The sequence below is a fragment of the Saccopteryx bilineata genome, chromosome 5 (assembly GCF_036850765.1).
Source record: "Saccopteryx bilineata isolate mSacBil1 chromosome 5, mSacBil1_pri_phased_curated, whole genome shotgun sequence".
NCBI classification, from domain to species: Eukaryota; Metazoa; Chordata; class Mammalia; order Chiroptera; family Emballonuridae; genus Saccopteryx; species Saccopteryx bilineata.
In genome coordinates, this window is record NC_089494.1 from 229,835,182 (window position 1) to 229,853,758 (window position 18,577).

Genomic DNA, 18,577 nt, shown 5'->3' on the forward strand with positions numbered 1-18,577 from the left:
TGGCCGGTTGGCTCAGCAGTAGAGCATAGGCCTAGTGTGTGGAAGTCCCCCGGTCAGGGCACACAGGAGAAGCGCCCATCTGCTTCTCCACCCTTCCCCCTCTCTTTTCTATCTCCCTCTTCCCCTTTGCAGCCAAGGCTCCACTGGAGCAAAGTTGCCCAGGGCGCTGAGGACAGCTCCATGGCCTCTGCCTCAGGTGCTGGAATGACTCCAGTTGCTACAGAGCAACGGCCCAGATGGGCAGAGTATCGCCCCTGGTGGGTGTGCTGGATAGATCCCAGTCAGGAGCATGCACACCATGATGGCTATAGTTAATAATACAGCATTGCACATTTGAAAGTTGCTAAAGAGTAGATCTTAAAATTTCTCCTCCCAAGGGGGACCAATTTGGGAGAGACTGTGTAAAATGATGAAGATTAACTAGACTTATTGTGGTGATCATTTTGCAACTTACACAAATATGGAGTCGTTATGTTGTACACCTACAACAAATATAATGTTATGTTAATTACATCTCAATTTAAAAAGTTTTAATTGAATTTACTAGGGTGACACTAGTTAACATATATATCAATAAAAAAAAAGACTTCAGGCCTGACCAAGAAGTGGGCAGTGGATAGAGTGTTGGCCTGGGACACAGAGGACCCAGGTTTCAAACCCCATGGTCAGTAGCTTGAGCAAGAGATCACTGGCTGGGCTGGACGCGCCCCACTTTCCTACCCCTCAACGCACTTATGAGAAAGCAATCAATGAACATCTAAGGTGCCACAACGAAGAACAGATGCTTCACATAGCTCTCCCTTTCTGTGTGTCCCTGTCTGTCTGTCTCTCTCTCTCTCAAAAAAAAAACAAACAAACAAAAAAAGCTTTTGTATAAGTGAAGTCTATGCCAAGCTCAGGGAGGGTGCTGAGTCAGTGATTGTTTCGTTATTGATGGGAGGAAAGGAGCCATGTAAAGACATCAAGGAGGTAGGATCTACCAGGTGTCGGGACAATTACTGGGGATGGGTGGGAGTTTCTAGCAAGAGCCCGCCTTGGGCCTGACAGCTGACTGCGGGTGCTGATGGCGCCGACAGAGGAAGGGACTGCGAGGAGGAAATAGGGCTGCACTGCTTGAATGCCCTGAGCGAGTGAGAAGCCACGAGCGAAGGGGCGGAGCAAGCGGAGGAAAGAGAAGACTGCAGGGGAGGTCGGCGGCGAGAGGTGAGGGCCGTGCGGCTCCGGGGCGCGGGGCAGGGCGGCCGGGAGGCGGGCAGCGGGCCCGGTGCAGCCGCGGCGGCGGGGGGAGACGTGCCCGGCTCTATGCACCCAGGGGACGCGCGCTTGGGGTCATCCTCTCGCGGGTGAGGCCGCCGGGGTGGCCGCGGGAGAGCTGGTGAGGGGGTGACCTCCTTTGGCCGCTCCATTCCGGGGGTTCTCAGGGACCCGGTACCTCGCAGATCGCTCGGGCTGCGCAGATCCGCATGGCCGCCTGCGCAGATCCGCATGGCCGCCTGGAGTCTCTCTGCCAACTCCGCTCGGCCCCGCTCCGCCACCTGGCCAAGGTTGGGGCTTGGGGTGTGCAGGCGGCCTTTGACTGGAGGGTGGCAGGGGATCCCGGCAGACTGATTCTGGGCTTAGCCCCTCCGCCCACCCGAGAGCGTCGTGGCCCCGTGCCGTTGTCCCTCCGACCGCGCGCCCCGCCCCCATCCTGCTGCGCACCTCCCTCCCCTGCCCACCTATTTGTGTTCCTCCTCCTCCCTCTCCGCTCCAACCCCCCCCCCCCCCCACACACACACACACTAAAGAAGCAGAGGGACCACAAACCAAACACGGGTGTGCTGGTGGGAGCTGCACCTGGAAGGCAAGACCCTCAGAAGGTTTGCTTAGACGTGGGCTGATGATGGTTTAGTGCAGCGGACCTGACCACCGAAGCTGAGATGTGTATCTTTGCTTCTTGATATAAGGCAATGGCCTAACCCTAAGCATACACATTCCAATTTGGCCTTAGGCTAGCCAAGATTTCCTGGAGATATTCACGAAATGAGGTGCCCAGGTCCACTCTGTCAGCTGCCCTTACCGCTCACACACTCACTGTGCCCGCTGCTGGGTGCAGAGCTGGGGCTTAGGGACCTCATCCTTCTTCCTCAGCCCTCATCCTTCGTCCTCATCCCTCATCCTTGCAACAGCCCCTCAAGGTTGCTTGTCCGTTACACTCACTTACCAGGTGAGAAAATTGAGGCACAGACCTATCAAGTCATTAACCCCAAAGCACAGGGCTGGCAAGGAGTAGAGACAGGATCTGAATTCAGGTCTTTCTGATTTCAGGACTGTCTGCTATAGGGTATCATGCTATCTCTACAATAATATTAGGTACCTAGGGTGAAACTTGGTACAGGTAAGGGCCCCCTTGGCTCATGGGCCTGACAGTTTAGTAGGAAGCAGAATTGTGTATGAAAAGATACTCATTTTGTAGGGAAATCAGTGGTAGTCATGGAGTCCAAGGCTGCAGAGTGCAGCGGCCATTGGCCAGGTGGGGACTCACAGTCCACCCGGACTATGTCCCTCACTGCCAAGTCACTTTTCTGAGGCATGTGACACCAATGACTCATTCTTCCTTTCATTCCCTCCCTTCTGTGCTAGCTATTCCTTTTCAGTCAGTTCCTTGATTCTTATGCTGGGGAGTCCATCACCCTTTATAAGATTGAGAGTCTTAGTTTTTGATGTCTCAAATCTGACCAGAGAGACTAGACCTTTCTTCTTCCTCCTTAGCACCCTGGCATAGCTCCAGGGGAGCCCTTGACATGTTGTGTCACTGCTGACTTGTTTGTCTTCGCTTTTATTTCTTTAGACATTTATATTTATTGAGCCCCCCTAAATATGAGCCCCTAAGCTTCTCTATGATTTACAGTCTAAAAAGGGTTTTAGACTGAATTCCTTTAGCACAGAGTGTGCCTTATCTATTATATCCCCTGGCCTAGCACATATAGCCACTCAGTAAATATTTGTGTAGTTAGTGGCCTTGTAATGCACTGCAAGTCTTTTTATGGCACAAGTTATAGGCAGTAGAACATTCATATTCGTGCATGTGTTGGTGGGGGAGAAGCATTAGGAAGTTAGTTCACAGGTGGTTGGGTATTAAGACTAATGACAAAATGAAAGCAAGTTTTCCAAATGGGTGTGTTGATATTAAGGGTGTTTTAAGGTTGAGATGAACATTCCGTCACAGCACGGTGACTCTCTTCTACTTTTCTTAGACATCAGGTCAATCGGTAAGCTGAGTCCACTTGACTAGAAGAGACGTGAAGACCGAGTCATCATGGCATCAGTGTCGACTCACGGAAACCACGATAAACCTCCTCACTTGCCACCACTAAGCAAGCAGGTATATTTTTAGTTTGCCATCCAAAGAGGAACATCATATGGGACTTGCCTTAAACTTCATCCTTGACCAGTCATCTTTTTTGTTGTTGGATGGGTTCAGAGAAAATGGAATAGAGAAGAAAAGTGTGCTTTTGACTACCTTGAAAAGCACCTTTAAAATTTTTATTTACAAAATCCCTTCTTTACTCTTCCCTATTTAGCATCCAGCTTAACCAACTCTTACATAGGCTATCAGTGTTGAAGAGGTTTCCCCAGACCGAGCATGACCCTTCACTGAATCGAACAGAATGATACATGATGCTGCTTTTTACATTTTTTGTTACAAAGGCTAACCTTAACTAAATATGTGCTGCTGATAGGTGTTCCTGTTCACAACAGCAGAGCCCTTAACTACTAAATTAGCCATCAGATTGAGAACGCAACTTTTCATCATGTTGAGGATGAATACTGCATGTTCAGGAACACATAAATGAAGAACAGAGAAAAGTATTGTGAGGGGTAAAGGAAGTTCTTGCTCTCTGGGATCACTTTTCAAGTTAAAAATAGTTTATGGAGGAGGTGATGTTTAAGGACAAAGTTTAGGTGAGCCAAACGGACAAGTGATATCAAGTCACAGGGAGAAGTATTTAGTCACCTGAGTTGCCTTTGTGAAATGGAGAGCCATTAAACATTTAGGGTCTTATAAAGGAGGATCTCCAGACCTCCTCTGGGGAGGCTCTGCAGGAGCTTCAATTTTGACTACAGGACTCAGTTACTGTGATATTTGAGGCCCCTGCCCCCGACGTGTGTGTGTGTGTGTGTGTGTGTGTGTGTGTGTGTGTGTTTGGAGGAGGGGAGGAAGCAAGGTGAGTGGAGAATGAAAACAGCTCCTCTGGCCACTGAGACTCGCCTGTCCACCACCTTTGTGCACTGCGCTGTGAGCACCTGTAGAGAAAGAAGGGAGAGGTCGCCTGCTTGCGTTGCTTGTAGAGCTCTGAAGGCGCAGGTGCCACAGGGCTCTCCTGCCTCGTTAATGCATGCAAAGTGCTTCACACAGTGCACCGCCATGGGAAAGGGCTCCAGAAATGGTGACCATCATTCACACTGCCGTCTGCTACAGAGTTCCAAAACCAACACAGGCAAATCAGCAAGGTGAAATTTAAAAGCCAAGGACCTGCATCTCAGCGGGGAAAACACCAAAACTCTAAGAGGGACTTGGCAGAGGACCTACATAAATAATTCACAAATAAGGAAATACTACTGTGACTTTTTAGTAAGGAATAAATTAAAATGAATGAGGCGCTCTTCTGAGAACACCTCTCCCTCCCCCCCACTCCTTCTCCTCTCCCTCTTCCTTCTCCTCTTCCCCTCTTCTTCCCCCAGGTATGTTTTCCTTGCCCCCTCATTCTCCTAAGCTCTAAGGGTCCCCATGAGACTTAAACCACGGAGCAGTGGGAGCGGCAGCTTTGCCCAGGCTAACCCCTGAACCTGCCTCCAAGGTCCCCTTTGCTCTTTCTTCCTGCACGGCCAATAAATTCTTCTGCTTCAACAAACAAACAAACAAACAAAAACAATGAACCGCCCACAGAATGGGGGAAATTATTTGCAAATCATTTATCTGATAAAAGTCTAGTATCCAGCCTGACCAGGTGGTGGCGCAATGGATAGAGCGTCGGACTGGGATGCGGAGGACCCAGGTTCGAGACCCCAAGGTTGCCAGCTTGAGCACAGGCTCATCTGGTTTGAGCAAAGCTCACCAGCTTGGACTCAAGGTCAGTGGCTCGAGCAAGGGGTTAGTCTGCTGTAGCCCCATGGTCAAGGCACATATGAGAAAGCAATCAATGAACAACTAAGGTGTCGCAACAAAAAAACTGATAATTGATGTTTCTCGTCTCTCTTCGTTCCTGTCTGTATGTCCCTATCTATCCCTCTCTCTGACTCTCTGTCTCTGTAAAAAAAAAAAATGTCTAGCATCCAAAATATATACAGTGTTCTTACAATTCAAAAACAAAAAGACAAATGACTCCAAAACAGCATGTGACAGAATCTAACAAATATCTTCTCATGACTTAAAATAATCAACAAACTAGAACTAAACCAGATAAAATACATTAATAAAAATTAAAGGTCTAGAATAGGCAAATACACAGAGAAAGCAAGCAGATTGGCAGTTGGCTTGGTTCTGGATGGCTAGGGAGGAAGAGGGTGAAAATTAAAGTATTTTTTTGTAAAGTGCTGAGAATCTAAAATTGCTGTGATGGTTACAAATACCTGTGAATATTCTTAAAAAAAAAGTTGAATTATACACTTTAAATCAATAAATTCTATAATAAGTAAAAAAAAGGGGGGGGGGGCGAAGGACTTGAATACTATTTCTCCAAATAAGATAAAAATATCAAAGAAGCAAATGAAAAGGTGCTCAATAGCATTAGTCATTAAAGAAATGCAAATCAAAACCACAATGAGATAACCTGACCAGGCAGTGGCGCAGTGGCTAGAGCAGGGGTCCCCAAACTACGGCCCTGCGGGCCACATGCAGCCCCCTGAGGCCATCTATCCGGCCCCCGCCGCACTTCCGGAAGGGGCACCTCTTTCATTGGTGGTCAGTGAGAGGAGCATAGTTCCCATTGAAATACTGGTCAGTTTGTTGATTTAAATTTACTTGTTCTTTATTTTAAATATTGTATTTGTTCCCGTCTTGTTTTGTTTTGTTTTTTTACTTTAAAATAAGATATGTGCAGTGTGCATAGGGATTTATTCATAGTTTTTTTTTTTATAGTCCGGCCCTCCAACGGTCTGAGGGACAGTGAACTGGCCCCCTGTGTAAAAAGTTTGGGAACCCCTGGGCTAGAGCGTCAGACTGGGATGCAGAAGACCCAGGTTCAAAACCCCAAGGTCACCGGCTTGAGCACAGGCTCATCTGGCTTGAGCACAGGCTCACCAGCTAGAGCAAGGGGTCACTGGCTTGAGTGTGGGATTATAGACTTGACTCCATCATTGCTGACTTGAGCCCAAGGTTGCTAGTTTGAGCTCAATGTTGCTGGTTTGACAAGGGGTCGCTCACTCTACTGTAGCCCTCTGGTCAAGGCACATATGAGAAAGCAATCAATGAACAACTAAGTTGCCACAACAAAGAGCTGATGCTTCTCATCTCTTTCCCTTCCTGTCTGTCCATCTCTATCGGTCCCTCTCTCTGACTCTCTCTCTCTGTTTCTGTCAAAAAAAAACAAAACAAAAACATACACAATGAGATATTAGTTTATACCCACTAGCATTGCTGTAATTAAAAAGAAAAACCAAACAGAAAATAACAAGTGTTGACAAGGATGTGGAGAAATTGGAACCTTCATACGTTGTTGGTGGGTTTGTCAAATGGTGCAGCTCCTGTAAAAACAGTCTGGCATTCCTCAATTAGTTAAGCATAGCATTATTATATGGCCTAAACTAAAAACACGTTCAAACAGAAACTTGTACAGGAATGTTTATGGCAGCTGTGTTCAGTCTAGCCAAAAGGTGGAAACCACCCAACAATTCATCAGTAGATTAACTGGTAAACAAAGCAATGGAATACTGGGTCATAAAAAGGAGTGAAGTACTGATACAGGCTACAACATGGATGAACCTTGAAGACATTATGCAAAGGAAAAAAAGCTAGCCACCGAAGGTCATCTGTTGCAGTGGTTTTCAACTGCTGGTCTGCCAGAAATTTCATGCGGGTGCACGAAAGAGTTAACCACCCTGATGTTGTATGGAGATTACAGATGTGGGTCAAGGTCTGGCATGAAATTTCTGGCAGACTGGCACCAGTCTGTGGACTGGCAATTGAAAACCACTGATCTATTGTATGATACCATTTACATAATATATACAGAATAGATTAATCCATAGAGACAGAAAGCAGATTAGTAGCAGCCGGGGAAAGAGGGAGAGCTAAAAGGAAGAGAAAATGAAGAAGAGAGACTGCTTAATAGATTTGAGGTTTCTTTCTGGGGTGATGTGAAAGTTCTAGAACTAGATAGTGATGACGGCCATACAACCTTGTAGATGTACTTAATGTCGCTGAATTGTGTACTTTAAAATGGCTAAAGCAGCCTGACCTGTGGTGGCGCAGTGGATAAAACGTCGACCTGGAAATGCTGAGGTCGCCGGTTCAAAACCCTGGGCTTGCCTGGTCAGGGCACATATGGGAGTTGATGCTTCCAGCTCCTCCCCCCTTCTCTCTCTCTCTGTCTCTCTCTCTCCCTCTCTCTGTCCTCTCTAAAAATGAATAAATAAATAAATTAAAAAACAAAACAAAAAAAATGGCTAAAGCAGTAAATATTATGTTCTGTTTATTTTATCACAATAAAAAATTAATGAGCCAATATATAACTAAAGGACCAGTTGCAGGGATTGATCACCTTAGCGCTAGAGAAGAAAGGGCCTTCTGGCTGAAGAATATGTAGAGATGCTCAAACACGTTAGTTATCAGAGAAATGCAAATAAGACAATAAATTATTACTTTATACCTATTACACTGCCAAAATTTAGAAAACTAGGTAATGCCAAGGTTAGAAAATCCTTTCTCTACTCTAACCTGCTCAGAATCGAGCTTAAGTGGGCTTGCGCAGGCTCTGTAGGCCTAGAGGAGCGTCAAGCACTGCTGTTGGGAGTGCGTCTGGCACAGCCGCGGGGAGAGCAGCGTGGCAGGACTTAGACAAACTGGAAATATGCATGCCTATATTTTACTTCTAGATGCATATCTACAAAATGTTCTCACGTGGACCTGTAGCAGACATGTGGTAGTGGGGACTTGAATGCATCCTGGAGAATTATGCAACAGTTAGGAGCAGAGGACTAGATGAATATAGTAAAGGGGTAGATTTTATTTTATTTACTTTTTATTTTTATTTTTATTTTTTTGTATTTTTCTGAAGCTGGAAACGGGGAGGCAGTCAGACAGACTCCCGCATGCGCCCAACCGGGATCCACCCGGCACGCCCACCAGGGGGCGATGCTCTGCTCATCCGGGGCGTCACTCTGTCGAGACCAGAGCCACTCTAGCGCCTGGGGCAGAGGCCAAGGAGCCATCCCCAGCGCCTGGGCCATCTTTTGCTCCAATGGAGCCTCGGCTGTGGGAGGGGAAGAGAGAGACAGAGAGGAAGGAAAGGGGGAGGGGTGGAGAAGCAGATGGGTGCCTCTCCTGTGTGCCCTGGCCAGGAATCGAACCTGGGACTTCCACACGCCAGGCCGACGCTCTACCACTGAGCCAACTGGCCAGGGCCTAAAGGGGTAGATTTTAAAAGCATAGAGTTGACTTGAAAATATTTTTTAAAACAAAATTAAATACATAAAACAATTCCATTTACATTAAAAAGATAAATGCAAAAAAAAAAAAAGATATGCACCCAAAACAATGAACATTTTGTTCACATTAAACACCTGGCATGGCAGTGATGGGCAGAGGGGAATGAGTGTAGAGAATGTGGATAAGAATGAGTGAACAGTACATACATATCGTGTGGTGGCACAGTGGATCAAGTGTTGACCAGAACGCTGAGGTCACCAGTTCAAAACCCTGGGCTTGCCCGGTCAAGACACATATGGGAGTTGATGCTTCCGGCTCCTCCCCCCACCCCTTTTCTCTGTCTCTCTGTCTCTTCTCTAATATGAATAAATAAATAAAAATAATTTTAAAAACTTTTTTTAAGTTAAAGAATAGTACATACATATCTACAACGGAGGGAGGAAGATCATGAAAGATGAAGTGCAGACAATCAATAGCTTATCAATGTGATAATGAATACTGTAGAATTAATAAAAATAATTATATCAAAGTCATCAATAATTTTACCAGAAATTATATGCAGACCACTTATAAAATATGTTTTTAAAAATCTGTCAAGAAAGAAAGGAAACTATGTAGAAAAATGCAAAGCAGCCTGCTGATGAGTTCATAGCTTAAAATGCATACTGAAGCATGAGTAGGCAAATCAGCACGCAAGTCTGTAAAGACAAAATTTTTAATCCAGTGCTCTCAGTGTGAACCCAGGTGTGTAGATAGTGTACTGTAAGGGAATCTCTTCACCCAGGAGGCCACACTGAACTGGTTCTGCAGGAAACTAGGTAGGCAACAGGAGTGGGTAGCAGTGCAGGAGTCAAAACTACATGGACAAAGGCTGGAGGTGGGGAAGAAAATGTGGCCTCAGCAGGAATTCTTTCTGACCAGATATCTGCTCCATGCTCACTAGTCAATGAGTCACTCTTTGCTTCTCCAACTGGGATTATTTCCTTGGTTACATCCATCCAGTTTTCCCAGCTGGAAGGCTCCCGCTGAAACTGGTCATTGCACTGTGCTGGCAGCCAGCACAGGACAACGTGCCACAGGACCAGAGTGGAGAGATCATCCTGCCCTCCTCCAAGAAAACAGCAGATGCCTTCCTGATTATTTCAGTCGACTCACCGTAGAACTTTCCTTACAGAGCCTGTTGTTTTGTCCGAAATCAAAACTGCACATCCACAGAGAGGAGATTTCAAAGATTATCAGAGAATGTCAAGAAGAAAGTTTCTGGAAGAGAGGTAAATTGCACCCCTCTTAACCTGTGTTAACACTATCTGTGCTGCCATAAACTGCCTCAGTATCATATTAGAATTATTTGTTAGATCTAGTTTTGAGCAGGGACTTTGCATAATTCCTTAAAGAACTTTGATATCTGGCCTGTTTCAAGTTTAAATCCTTGTTGAGACCACTTTTAAGGGCAGACATAATATCTGATTCAGAGCACTTTGCCGCAGCAAAAAGGGACACACGCCTAACACTTTCCTTCATGTGACCCAGAACGTGTAATGAGAGTGTTATTTAGAATTTCTTGAAAGAGTAAACCTTCCTAAATTCCACTAGATTCTAACATCATCGATTTCTGAAATAAGATCAGGTTTACTGCTTCACCCCGAGCCAGGCACAGTGCTCACACATAGAAAGTACCTATCCAGCGTTTGTGGCATGAAAGGAAAGTGGCAGCATCCACTAATGTTTCTCTTACAATGTCTCTGAAATAACCTTTCCTGCTGCATCGTTTCCTTTCTCGGCCTGCCTGACAGGAATAAGACAAAGATGTCAATTCACGTTGTGCTTTAAGGTCTCTTCCAATTTAGAAAATTCATGATTTGTCATTTGAAAGTGTCATTATAGAGCCTATAAATCTAGTCCCCAAATTTGCCACATTGCTGACATAGGGATATTCAAAATTTTATTTTGAAATGCTCATTTTGATTTCTCAAATTATTCAATTCAGTATCTGTTGTTTTGGAAGGAACACTTTAGAAGTTGATACTCATTATGTGTTACTATGAGATACTCATTATGTGTTGCTATGATGATTGATTGTGTGCCTAGCAGTTCATGTCTTTTCTGACAATCTATGAGTAAGTAATGTAATTAAGCCCTAGTCGGCTAAAATTTCAGTATGACCATCAGGTAGATTTGCTGACCATTAGGTAGATATGAGTTGAAAAATTGGTTGCTATTTAATTTGTCTTTGTTGCTAGGAAGAGCTAGATGTTTATCACTGCTCTCTGCTTTTGGAAGAAGTCATTTAACACATTTTGACAGAGCTAGAAACTGCCTTTGCCAGAATCATTTGCCTGCTTTAAAAACCACAGCTAAACAGCGCCTGTGTTGAACATGACTGTAGTCCTCTTGTAATCCTCAGAAAATACTTATCCAAATTGTGCAACAAAATGTCATGAGAGACAAAAGCAGAGGACTGTCCTCAATAGGATAGGCAGGAGTTTATTATACTGGTTTTTTTACTTTTATGTCAGATTGAAAATTTCAAAATATGTATGTAAAGACAACTCCCAAATTCAACAGCTACATGTCCACACACACAGGCATTGGTGCCTGTGTGTGTGTCGTGATCAGAATCTGTGCATGGTGGCCATTCAGTAAGAGTGGATGTCAGAATTGGAGTATCATGGGGTTTAGGTTTAGATTAAAGCTATATGTCAGGTTCAGTGCCTGGGGCAGACCCCAACAAAATTCATCAGGCGTTACTTAATAAATATTTTTTATTGTTGGGTAAGTTAAACCACAAATGACTAAAAATGTCATTGCCAAGGTAGGTAAGAGAAGTAACTTAAGAGTTTCTTCCTGACTTCTAGGTGAGGTGCCTAGTTCTAACACACCAGTATTGACGGCCATTTTTGTTTTACAGCTCTGCCTTATTCTCTTATAAGCATGCTTGTTACCCAAGGACTAGTCCACCAAGGTAAGACTCAGCTTTTGTTTTTGACTTCGGAGAGCCTAGCTTGTTGTGACCCTCCTGGCAGCTCTTTGTTACTTGGCATTTATTTTGTGGGGAAGAAATTTTTTTTTTTTTGTATTTTTCTGAAGCTGGAAACGGGGAGAGACAGTCAGACAGACTCCCACATGCGCCCGACCGGGATCCACCCGGCACGCCCACCAGGGGGCGACGCTCTGCTCACCAGAGGGCGATGCTCTGCCCCTCCAGGGCGTCGCTCTGTTGAGAACAGAGCCACTCTAGCGCCTGGGGCAGTGGCCAAGGAGCCATCCCCAGCGCCCGGGCCATTTTTGCTCCAATGGAGCCTCAGCTGCGGGAGGGGAAGAGAGAGACAGAGAGGAAGGAGAGGGGGAGGGGTGGAGAAGCAGATGGGCTCTTCTCCTGTGTGCCCTGGCCGGGAATCGAACCCGGGACCTCTGCACGCCAGGCCGACGCTCTACCATTGAGCCAACCGGCCAGGGCCCGGGAAGGAATTATTTATGCAGGCTTTTGCCTGTGTGCAGCATAAATCTACTTCCCCCATCCCTGAGAAAGATGTCCTCATCCCTGGAATGAGTGACCATGTTGAGTCACGTGACAGTGGGAAATTAAAGTTGCAGACGGAGAGACTACTCATCAGCTGACCTTAAAATAGATTATTCTGGATTACTGAGATGGGCCCAGTGTAATCAAATAGGTCCTTAAAAGTTGGATCAGATGACAGAACCCTAGGTATGGCAGTGTGAGAAGGACTATACCAATGCTGCTAGCGTGGAAAACGGAAGAGGAGGCCGGGAGTCCAGAGTCCAGGGATGTGGGCGGCCTCTAGAGGCTGGAAAGGCGGAAGCTGCAGAGCCTCCAGAAAGGGATGGCGCACTGCTGGCACCTTGATTTGAGTCCTATGGTCTGAATGTTTGTGTCTCCCCTCCTCCCAGATTTGCTTGTTAAAATCCTAAACCCCAAAGGTATGACACCCTCATCTTAGGCTCTAGCCTCCAGAACTGTGAGAAATAAATCTCTGTCATTTATAAGCCCCTCAGTCTTGTTATAGCAACTTAGACGGACTCATCCAGGGAATCCCATTTTGAGGGTCTAACCTGCAGAACTGGAAGGTAGCCAGTTTGTGTTGTGTTAAGCCTCCAAGTCCATGGTAAGTTGTTCCAGCAGCCATGGGGAACGAGTCCAGTGCCTGTCTCTGTACCAGAGTCCCTGTGTCTTCCAGGGGTCTCAGTATTGGTTAGACAGATTGTTCCCTTGACAAGGATGCTCCAGGGAGGAGGTAAGTGGTGCTGACATCTGTCAAGCTGTCATCCCTTGAGCCATTTGTCCTGGTCAGAGGCTGTATTTGCCCGAGGACGGGCATCCTAATTTGTACACAAAGCATGAGGACTAGCAGCTGCCCTGCCTCTCCCCACACCACTTTGCCCTGCCCCTTAGGATTTTCCACTTTACCTCTCTGTTCTTCCTTTCTTGCTCGTCTCCTTCTCACCAGAGAACCCATAGACATCGCCTAGTTCCCAAGCAGCAAGAAGGCACCTGACCCTGTTGAAGCCCATTATAGCGAATGCTGCTGATGACCAGGATTTTAAAAAGAGTATTTGTACCCAGCAAAGATGAGAGATGTTCTAGTTCTAAATATGGCCACGGCATCTAGGGATTGTTTTATAATATTAAACTTCTCAAAATTTGTCTCCTCTTGTATGTATGCAAATATACTTTTACAGGTTTGTGCATTAGTTTTCTATGACTATCTTAACAAATTACCACGAACATGGTGGCTTAAAACAGTACAACTTTATTTTCTTACAGTTCTGGAGGTCAGAATTCCAAAATGGGTCTTGGTCTGAAACAGTGTCAGCAGGGCTGGGTTGCTTTCTGGGGCTGTTGGGCTTACTTTCCCTTTCCCATTTCTGAAGACCACCCACATTTCTTCTTGGCTCATGGCCCCTTCCTCTGTCGACCACACCAAGTTCTTCTCATACTGCCATCGGTCTGGTTCTGTCTCTGAATCCCTCTTCTACATTCAGGGAGCATTGCGATTACATTGGGCCCATCCAATCATCCAAGTGATTATCTTCCTCTTTTAAAGTCATCTAATTAACCCTAATTACATTTTATACCGTAATTCTCTTTGTTATATAATGTAACAGATTCACAGTTTCCAGAGATTGGGATGTGAACATCTTTAGGAGGCCATTATTCTGCCTACCATTGGTTGTAATGTTTTTATTGTTAAATTGTGGTATGTATACAGTCATGTGTCGAATAACGATGTTTTGGTCAACAACAGACTGCATATACAATGGTGCTCCCATAAGATTATAATAGAGCTGAAAAATTCCTCCTCCTATGAACCAGTGACGTCATAGCCATGGTCACATCACAGCACAAGGTATTTCTCATGTGCTTGAGGTGATGCTGGTGCAAACACACCTGCTGTATGTTCTATACAGAACATACAATTCTGTATAGTACGTAATACTTGATAATGATAATAAACAACTGTGTTACTGGCTTATGTAATTACTATACTATATTTTTTATCATTATTTTAGAGTGTAGTCACCCCACTTGTGAAAATATTTGCCTTAAAAGTGTGCCATGTGGCCTGACCTGTGGTGGTGCAGTGGATAAAGCGTCGACCTGGAATGCTGAGGTTGCCAGTTCAAAACCCTGGGCTTGCCCGGTCAAGGCACATATGGGAGTTGAAGCTTCCTGCTCCTCCCCCCCTTCTCTCTCTCTCTCTCTCCCCTCTAAAAAAATGAATAAATAAAAAAAAATAACTTTTTTTTTTTTTTTTAAAAAGTGTGCCATGTTACACTGGCAGCATCCTCATACTCCTTGTGTTTACTGTGTGTCTTGATTGCATCACTTTCTCTTGAGCTTGATTTAATCTCATGTTATTTCATACAGTAACATGCTTTACGGGTCTGTACCCAGAAGCACTAGCTTATACCACACAGCCTAGGTGTGTAGGAGGCTGTACCATCCAGGTTTGTGTAAGTACATTTAATCACGTTGATACAAGGATTAAATCACCCGATGCTGCATCTCTTAACGTCTCCCTGTTGTTGACTGACATGTGGCTGGCACTGTGAATCTCTCAGTTGAATCTCTGTGTTGAGTTATACAAGAAGGGGAGGGGGCTGTGACTAACTGCTTGGAAATAAGTTGTTGGCTCCACCTTTGCCTTGATATCTTTAAACAAGTCTTGAAATGTCTGTTTCATGTGTTAATGCTAACACTTGCTACTTTGCAAAAATGGCTATTTGATGGTGAAGAGATTAAGCAAAGGAAAATAACCTTACAGACACAGACAACAGTGTGGGGTTGGGGGAGGAAAAGGGGGTTGGGGGAGGTGAAGGAGGGTAGAGGGGGCATAGATAGTGATGGACGAGACTTGACTTGGGGTGGTGAACACAGTGCAAGGTGTATGATGTTACAGAATTGTGCACCTGAAACCTGTATAACTTCACTAACCAATGTCACCCCAGGAAATTCAATTAAAAATTTTTATTGGCGGGCCCTGGCCAGTTGGCTCATAGGTAGAGCGTCGGCCTGGCATGCGGGGGACCCAGGTTCGATTCCCGGCCAGGGCACATAGGAGAAGCGTCCATTTGCTTCTCCACCCCCCGCCCCCCTCCTTCCTCTCTGTCTCTCTCTTCCCCTCCCGCAGCCAAGGCTCCATTGGAGCAAAGATGGCCCGGGCGCTGGGGATGGCTCCTTGGCCTCTGCCCCAGGCGCTAGAGTGGCTCTGGTTGCAACAGAGCGACGCCCCGGAGGGGCAGAGCGTCGCCCCTGGTGGGCGTGCCGGGTGGATCCCGGTCTGGCGCATGCGGGAGTCTGACTGTCTCTCCCCGTTTCCAGCTTCAGAAAAAGAAAAGAAGAAAAAAAAATTTTTTATTGGCTATTTGAGAGTTAAATTCAATCAAGAATTGAGTTACAAGTCTTTGAGGGTCATTTCTTCTGATTAAGGATCTGTGTATATCTTACATTTTGAAGGTTTCTTTATACTTTATAAATCCTAAGAAATAATAAAATGAAATAATAAAAGGTTTATATGTTACTCCTTAGGTTATTTAGCAGCTAACCCAAGATTTGGATCATTGCCTAAAGTTGCACGTAAGTCATAGGAGTAAAAAAATTAATTTATTTTAAAAGGATGTTTATAGCAACAGGAGATATAAATATCCAGGTTAACCAAATTGCCTGCACTGACTTTCTGAAAAATCAGTCTTTATTTTTTGCCACTTTACAGTTCTTAGTTCACTCAAAATCTGGGACTATTTAATACACCTCCCACAAACTCGGGGTTTCGTCTTCTTCCACTCGTAATGTGCAGACCTATTCTGTACAGAGAGAGTGCATTCCACTTCAGTCTACAACTTCACCCCCAGCAGGAGGAGCAGGCTGGAGATCTCTTCCCTGAGACGTTTTCTCTGCCTCGTGACCTCTCTCCCCTCCTGGCAGCATGGACTGCAGCCCCCCCAAACTCCCGTCCATAAAGAGAATTTCCTACCCAGTGATTTGGAGACTGCGTACAGACACAGCCTTGGTGACCTCAGACATTTGTTTACGGGCTGGGCCTCCCTCAGGCTGCTTGCCTTGGGGTCACACCTTTGCTGCTTGTCCTGGCCCTTCTCCCACCAGATCAAAACTGAGGAAGAGCGCTCTCCAGTTCCTAATCCTGTTCTTTACTAGGGAGCTTCACTCCCAGAGTGTTTGTGCATTGATTTATCATGGTTCTTTTAATATTAAAATTACTACTAGTAAAGAAAATTCTAGAAGATAACTAAGGGAGGAGATGCTAACCTTTGATATAATCTGTCCTTCCTAACCTGCTTTTACAGTTGCTGGTATCTTGGGCTACGGCCTTGGAAAGGCATCCTACATAAGAGCATGCCAGAGTAAATTTCACTCCCTTGATGATCAGCTGCGTGGGGCTGGTTTTGGTCCAGGGCATAACAGGTTTGTAATCTGTTTGAGGGATTGTAATGAAGATAATTATAAAAGGTAAATAATAGATCATTCACCATTTATAATATTAAACAGTCTTTCTTAACATCCATATGTTGGGGAAAAACCTCTTTTCTCTCAAATTTTGAATTGTTGCTATTCAACTAATAATCACTTATTATTTAACTTAGTTACCTATTTCATTTGCTTAACAAATATTTGGTGAGTACCTACTATATTCAAGGCATTGTGCAAGTCTCAAAAGAACACTTTAATCAGCGGACATGGCTTCTACAATCATGCGGTAACCCCCTATTTAAACATGTTTCTTCTTCTTTTTCTTTGTGAGAGAGAGAAAGAGACAGGAAGGGAGAGATATGAGAAACATCAACTCATAGTTGCAGCACTTTAGTTGTTGATTGCCTTGACGGGGGTGGGGGATTGGAGGGGAGACTCCAGCCAAGCCAGTGACCTTTGGGCTCAAGCCAGTGACCGTGAGATCATGTCTATGATCCCATGCTCAAGCCAGCGACCTTGGGGTTTTGAACATGGGACCTCAGTGTCCCAGGCTGGTGCTTTATCCACTGTGCCACCACCAGTCAGGCTTAAAGATTTCTCTACTGCAGTACTTTTCAGAGCCTTTACTATGTTAATATATATTGATATATAGTAAATTCTCATTAGGGGATTTAGTAAGCAGTAGGACTCTGGAGTTAAAGGCATTGTCTCTTGCCTAAGTACCTGAGTTGAAAACCAGTTCTACTACTCACTAAATAAACTATGTAGCTTTGGAAAAGTTTCTTAAACTCTCTGATCTTGAATCTTCTTATCGGTATGAAATGGTGAGCAGAATTGTTTTTGTGGAATATTGTAAGAAATAGAAATGACTATTTATGACAGTGCTCAGTAATAGCTCTTTGTACTATAGGACTAGTATTGGGGATGCATTTTACTAATGACCCTCACTTGTAACAGTGGATTCTATTGGAGAGGCAGCACAGTACTGTGAAATCAACATTGGATTATTATTGGCCTTTTTATTTATTTATTCTTTAATTTTATTTTTGTTTTATTTATTCATTTTAGAAAGGAGAGAGAGAGGGAGAGAGATAGAGAGAGAAGGGGGGGAGGAGCAGGAAGCATCAACTCCCATATGTGCCTTGACCAGGCAAGCCCAGGGTTTTGAACTGGCGACCTCAGCATTTCCAGGTCGACGCTTTATCCACTGTGCCACCACAGGTCAGGCTATTATTGGCCTTTTTAAAAATAAAATTAGGTGTTCTCAAACCAAGAAACAGCTTCTATTATTCCCTTAAAAATTAGGCCTTTGAACTTCAGCATAGAAAAAGGTCTTTCATTAATATATAGCTTCCAGGACCCTGGCTGGTTGGCTGCTCAGTGGTAGAGCATTGGCCTGGTATGTGGATGTCCCAGATTCAATTCCAAGTCAGGGCACACAGGAGAAGTGGCCATCTGCTTCTCCACCCCTCCTCATTGTCTGTCTGTCTGTCTCTCTCTCTCATTCCCTCCTGCAGCCATGGCTTGATTGGTTTGAGCAAGTTGGCCCCAGGTGTTAAGGATAGCTCCCTGGATCCTCTACCTCAGTCACTAAAAATAGTTCAGTTGCAGAGCAATGACCCTAGATGGGCAGAGCATGGCCAGTACATGTGGGAATCTGTCTCCCTCCTCTCACTTAAAAATAAAATAAAATAAAATAAAGACTATAGCTTCCAGTGTCAAAGCACAAACCTCTTCTTTTCTTTTCTCCTAGGCACTGCCTGCTCACCTGTGAGGAGTGCAAAATTAAGCATGGACTGAGTGAGGAAGGACGTTCACAGCCTTCGGCTTCCTAGACTCTGTATCTGTGGCTTTTAAAGTTTCTTAAACCTCTAAATTTGTAAACATTAAAAATTTTCAAGTTTACCTTAAAATAATAAACTTACAGTGGAACAGAAACATTGTGATTCTCTTTCTCAAATGAATTGAGCGCTGTATGTTTTTTGACTATGTAAGGACAT

The 18,577-nt window shown here is 44.8% G+C and overlaps 1 protein-coding gene across 3 annotated transcripts; it reads left to right on the forward strand.

The window, feature by feature from the left end:
* Window positions 1-995: 995 nt before the first annotated feature.
* OCIAD2 (OCIA domain containing 2) lies at window positions 996-18,515 on the forward strand. Of its 3 annotated transcripts, none has more exons than XM_066279724.1 (7): window positions 996-1,203; window positions 3,237-3,364; window positions 9,804-9,900; window positions 11,538-11,591; window positions 15,678-15,725; window positions 16,454-16,571; window positions 18,331-18,515. In XM_066279724.1, the coding sequence occupies exons 2-7, from the start codon at window positions 3,299-3,301 to the stop codon at window positions 18,410-18,412; spliced, it is 465 nt and encodes a 154-aa protein (XP_066135821.1). In that variant the 5' UTR covers window positions 996-1,203; window positions 3,237-3,298; the 3' UTR covers window positions 18,413-18,515. The 3 variants fall into 3 exon arrangements, with proteins under 3 accessions (XP_066135821.1, XP_066135823.1, XP_066135822.1); XM_066279726.1 differs by lacking the exon at window positions 996-1,203 and adding an exon at window positions 1,250-1,343; XM_066279725.1 differs by lacking the exon at window positions 996-1,203 and adding an exon at window positions 1,467-1,544.
* Window positions 18,516-18,577: the final 62 nt, after the last annotated feature.

Bases quoted from the DNA above. Each gene is read 5' to 3' on its own strand.
- OCIAD2 (XM_066279724.1), top strand. From the start codon at position 3,299: ATGGCATCAGTGTCGACTCACGGAAACCACGATAAACCTCCTCACTTG. The intron at 15,726-16,453 runs GTAAGTCATAGG...CTGCTTTTACAG, and splicing joins ATCATTGCCTAAAGTTGCAC to TTGCTGGTATCTTGGGCTAC. The intron at 16,572-18,330 runs GTTTGTAATCTG...CTTTTCTCCTAG, and splicing joins TTTGGTCCAGGGCATAACAG to GCACTGCCTGCTCACCTGTG.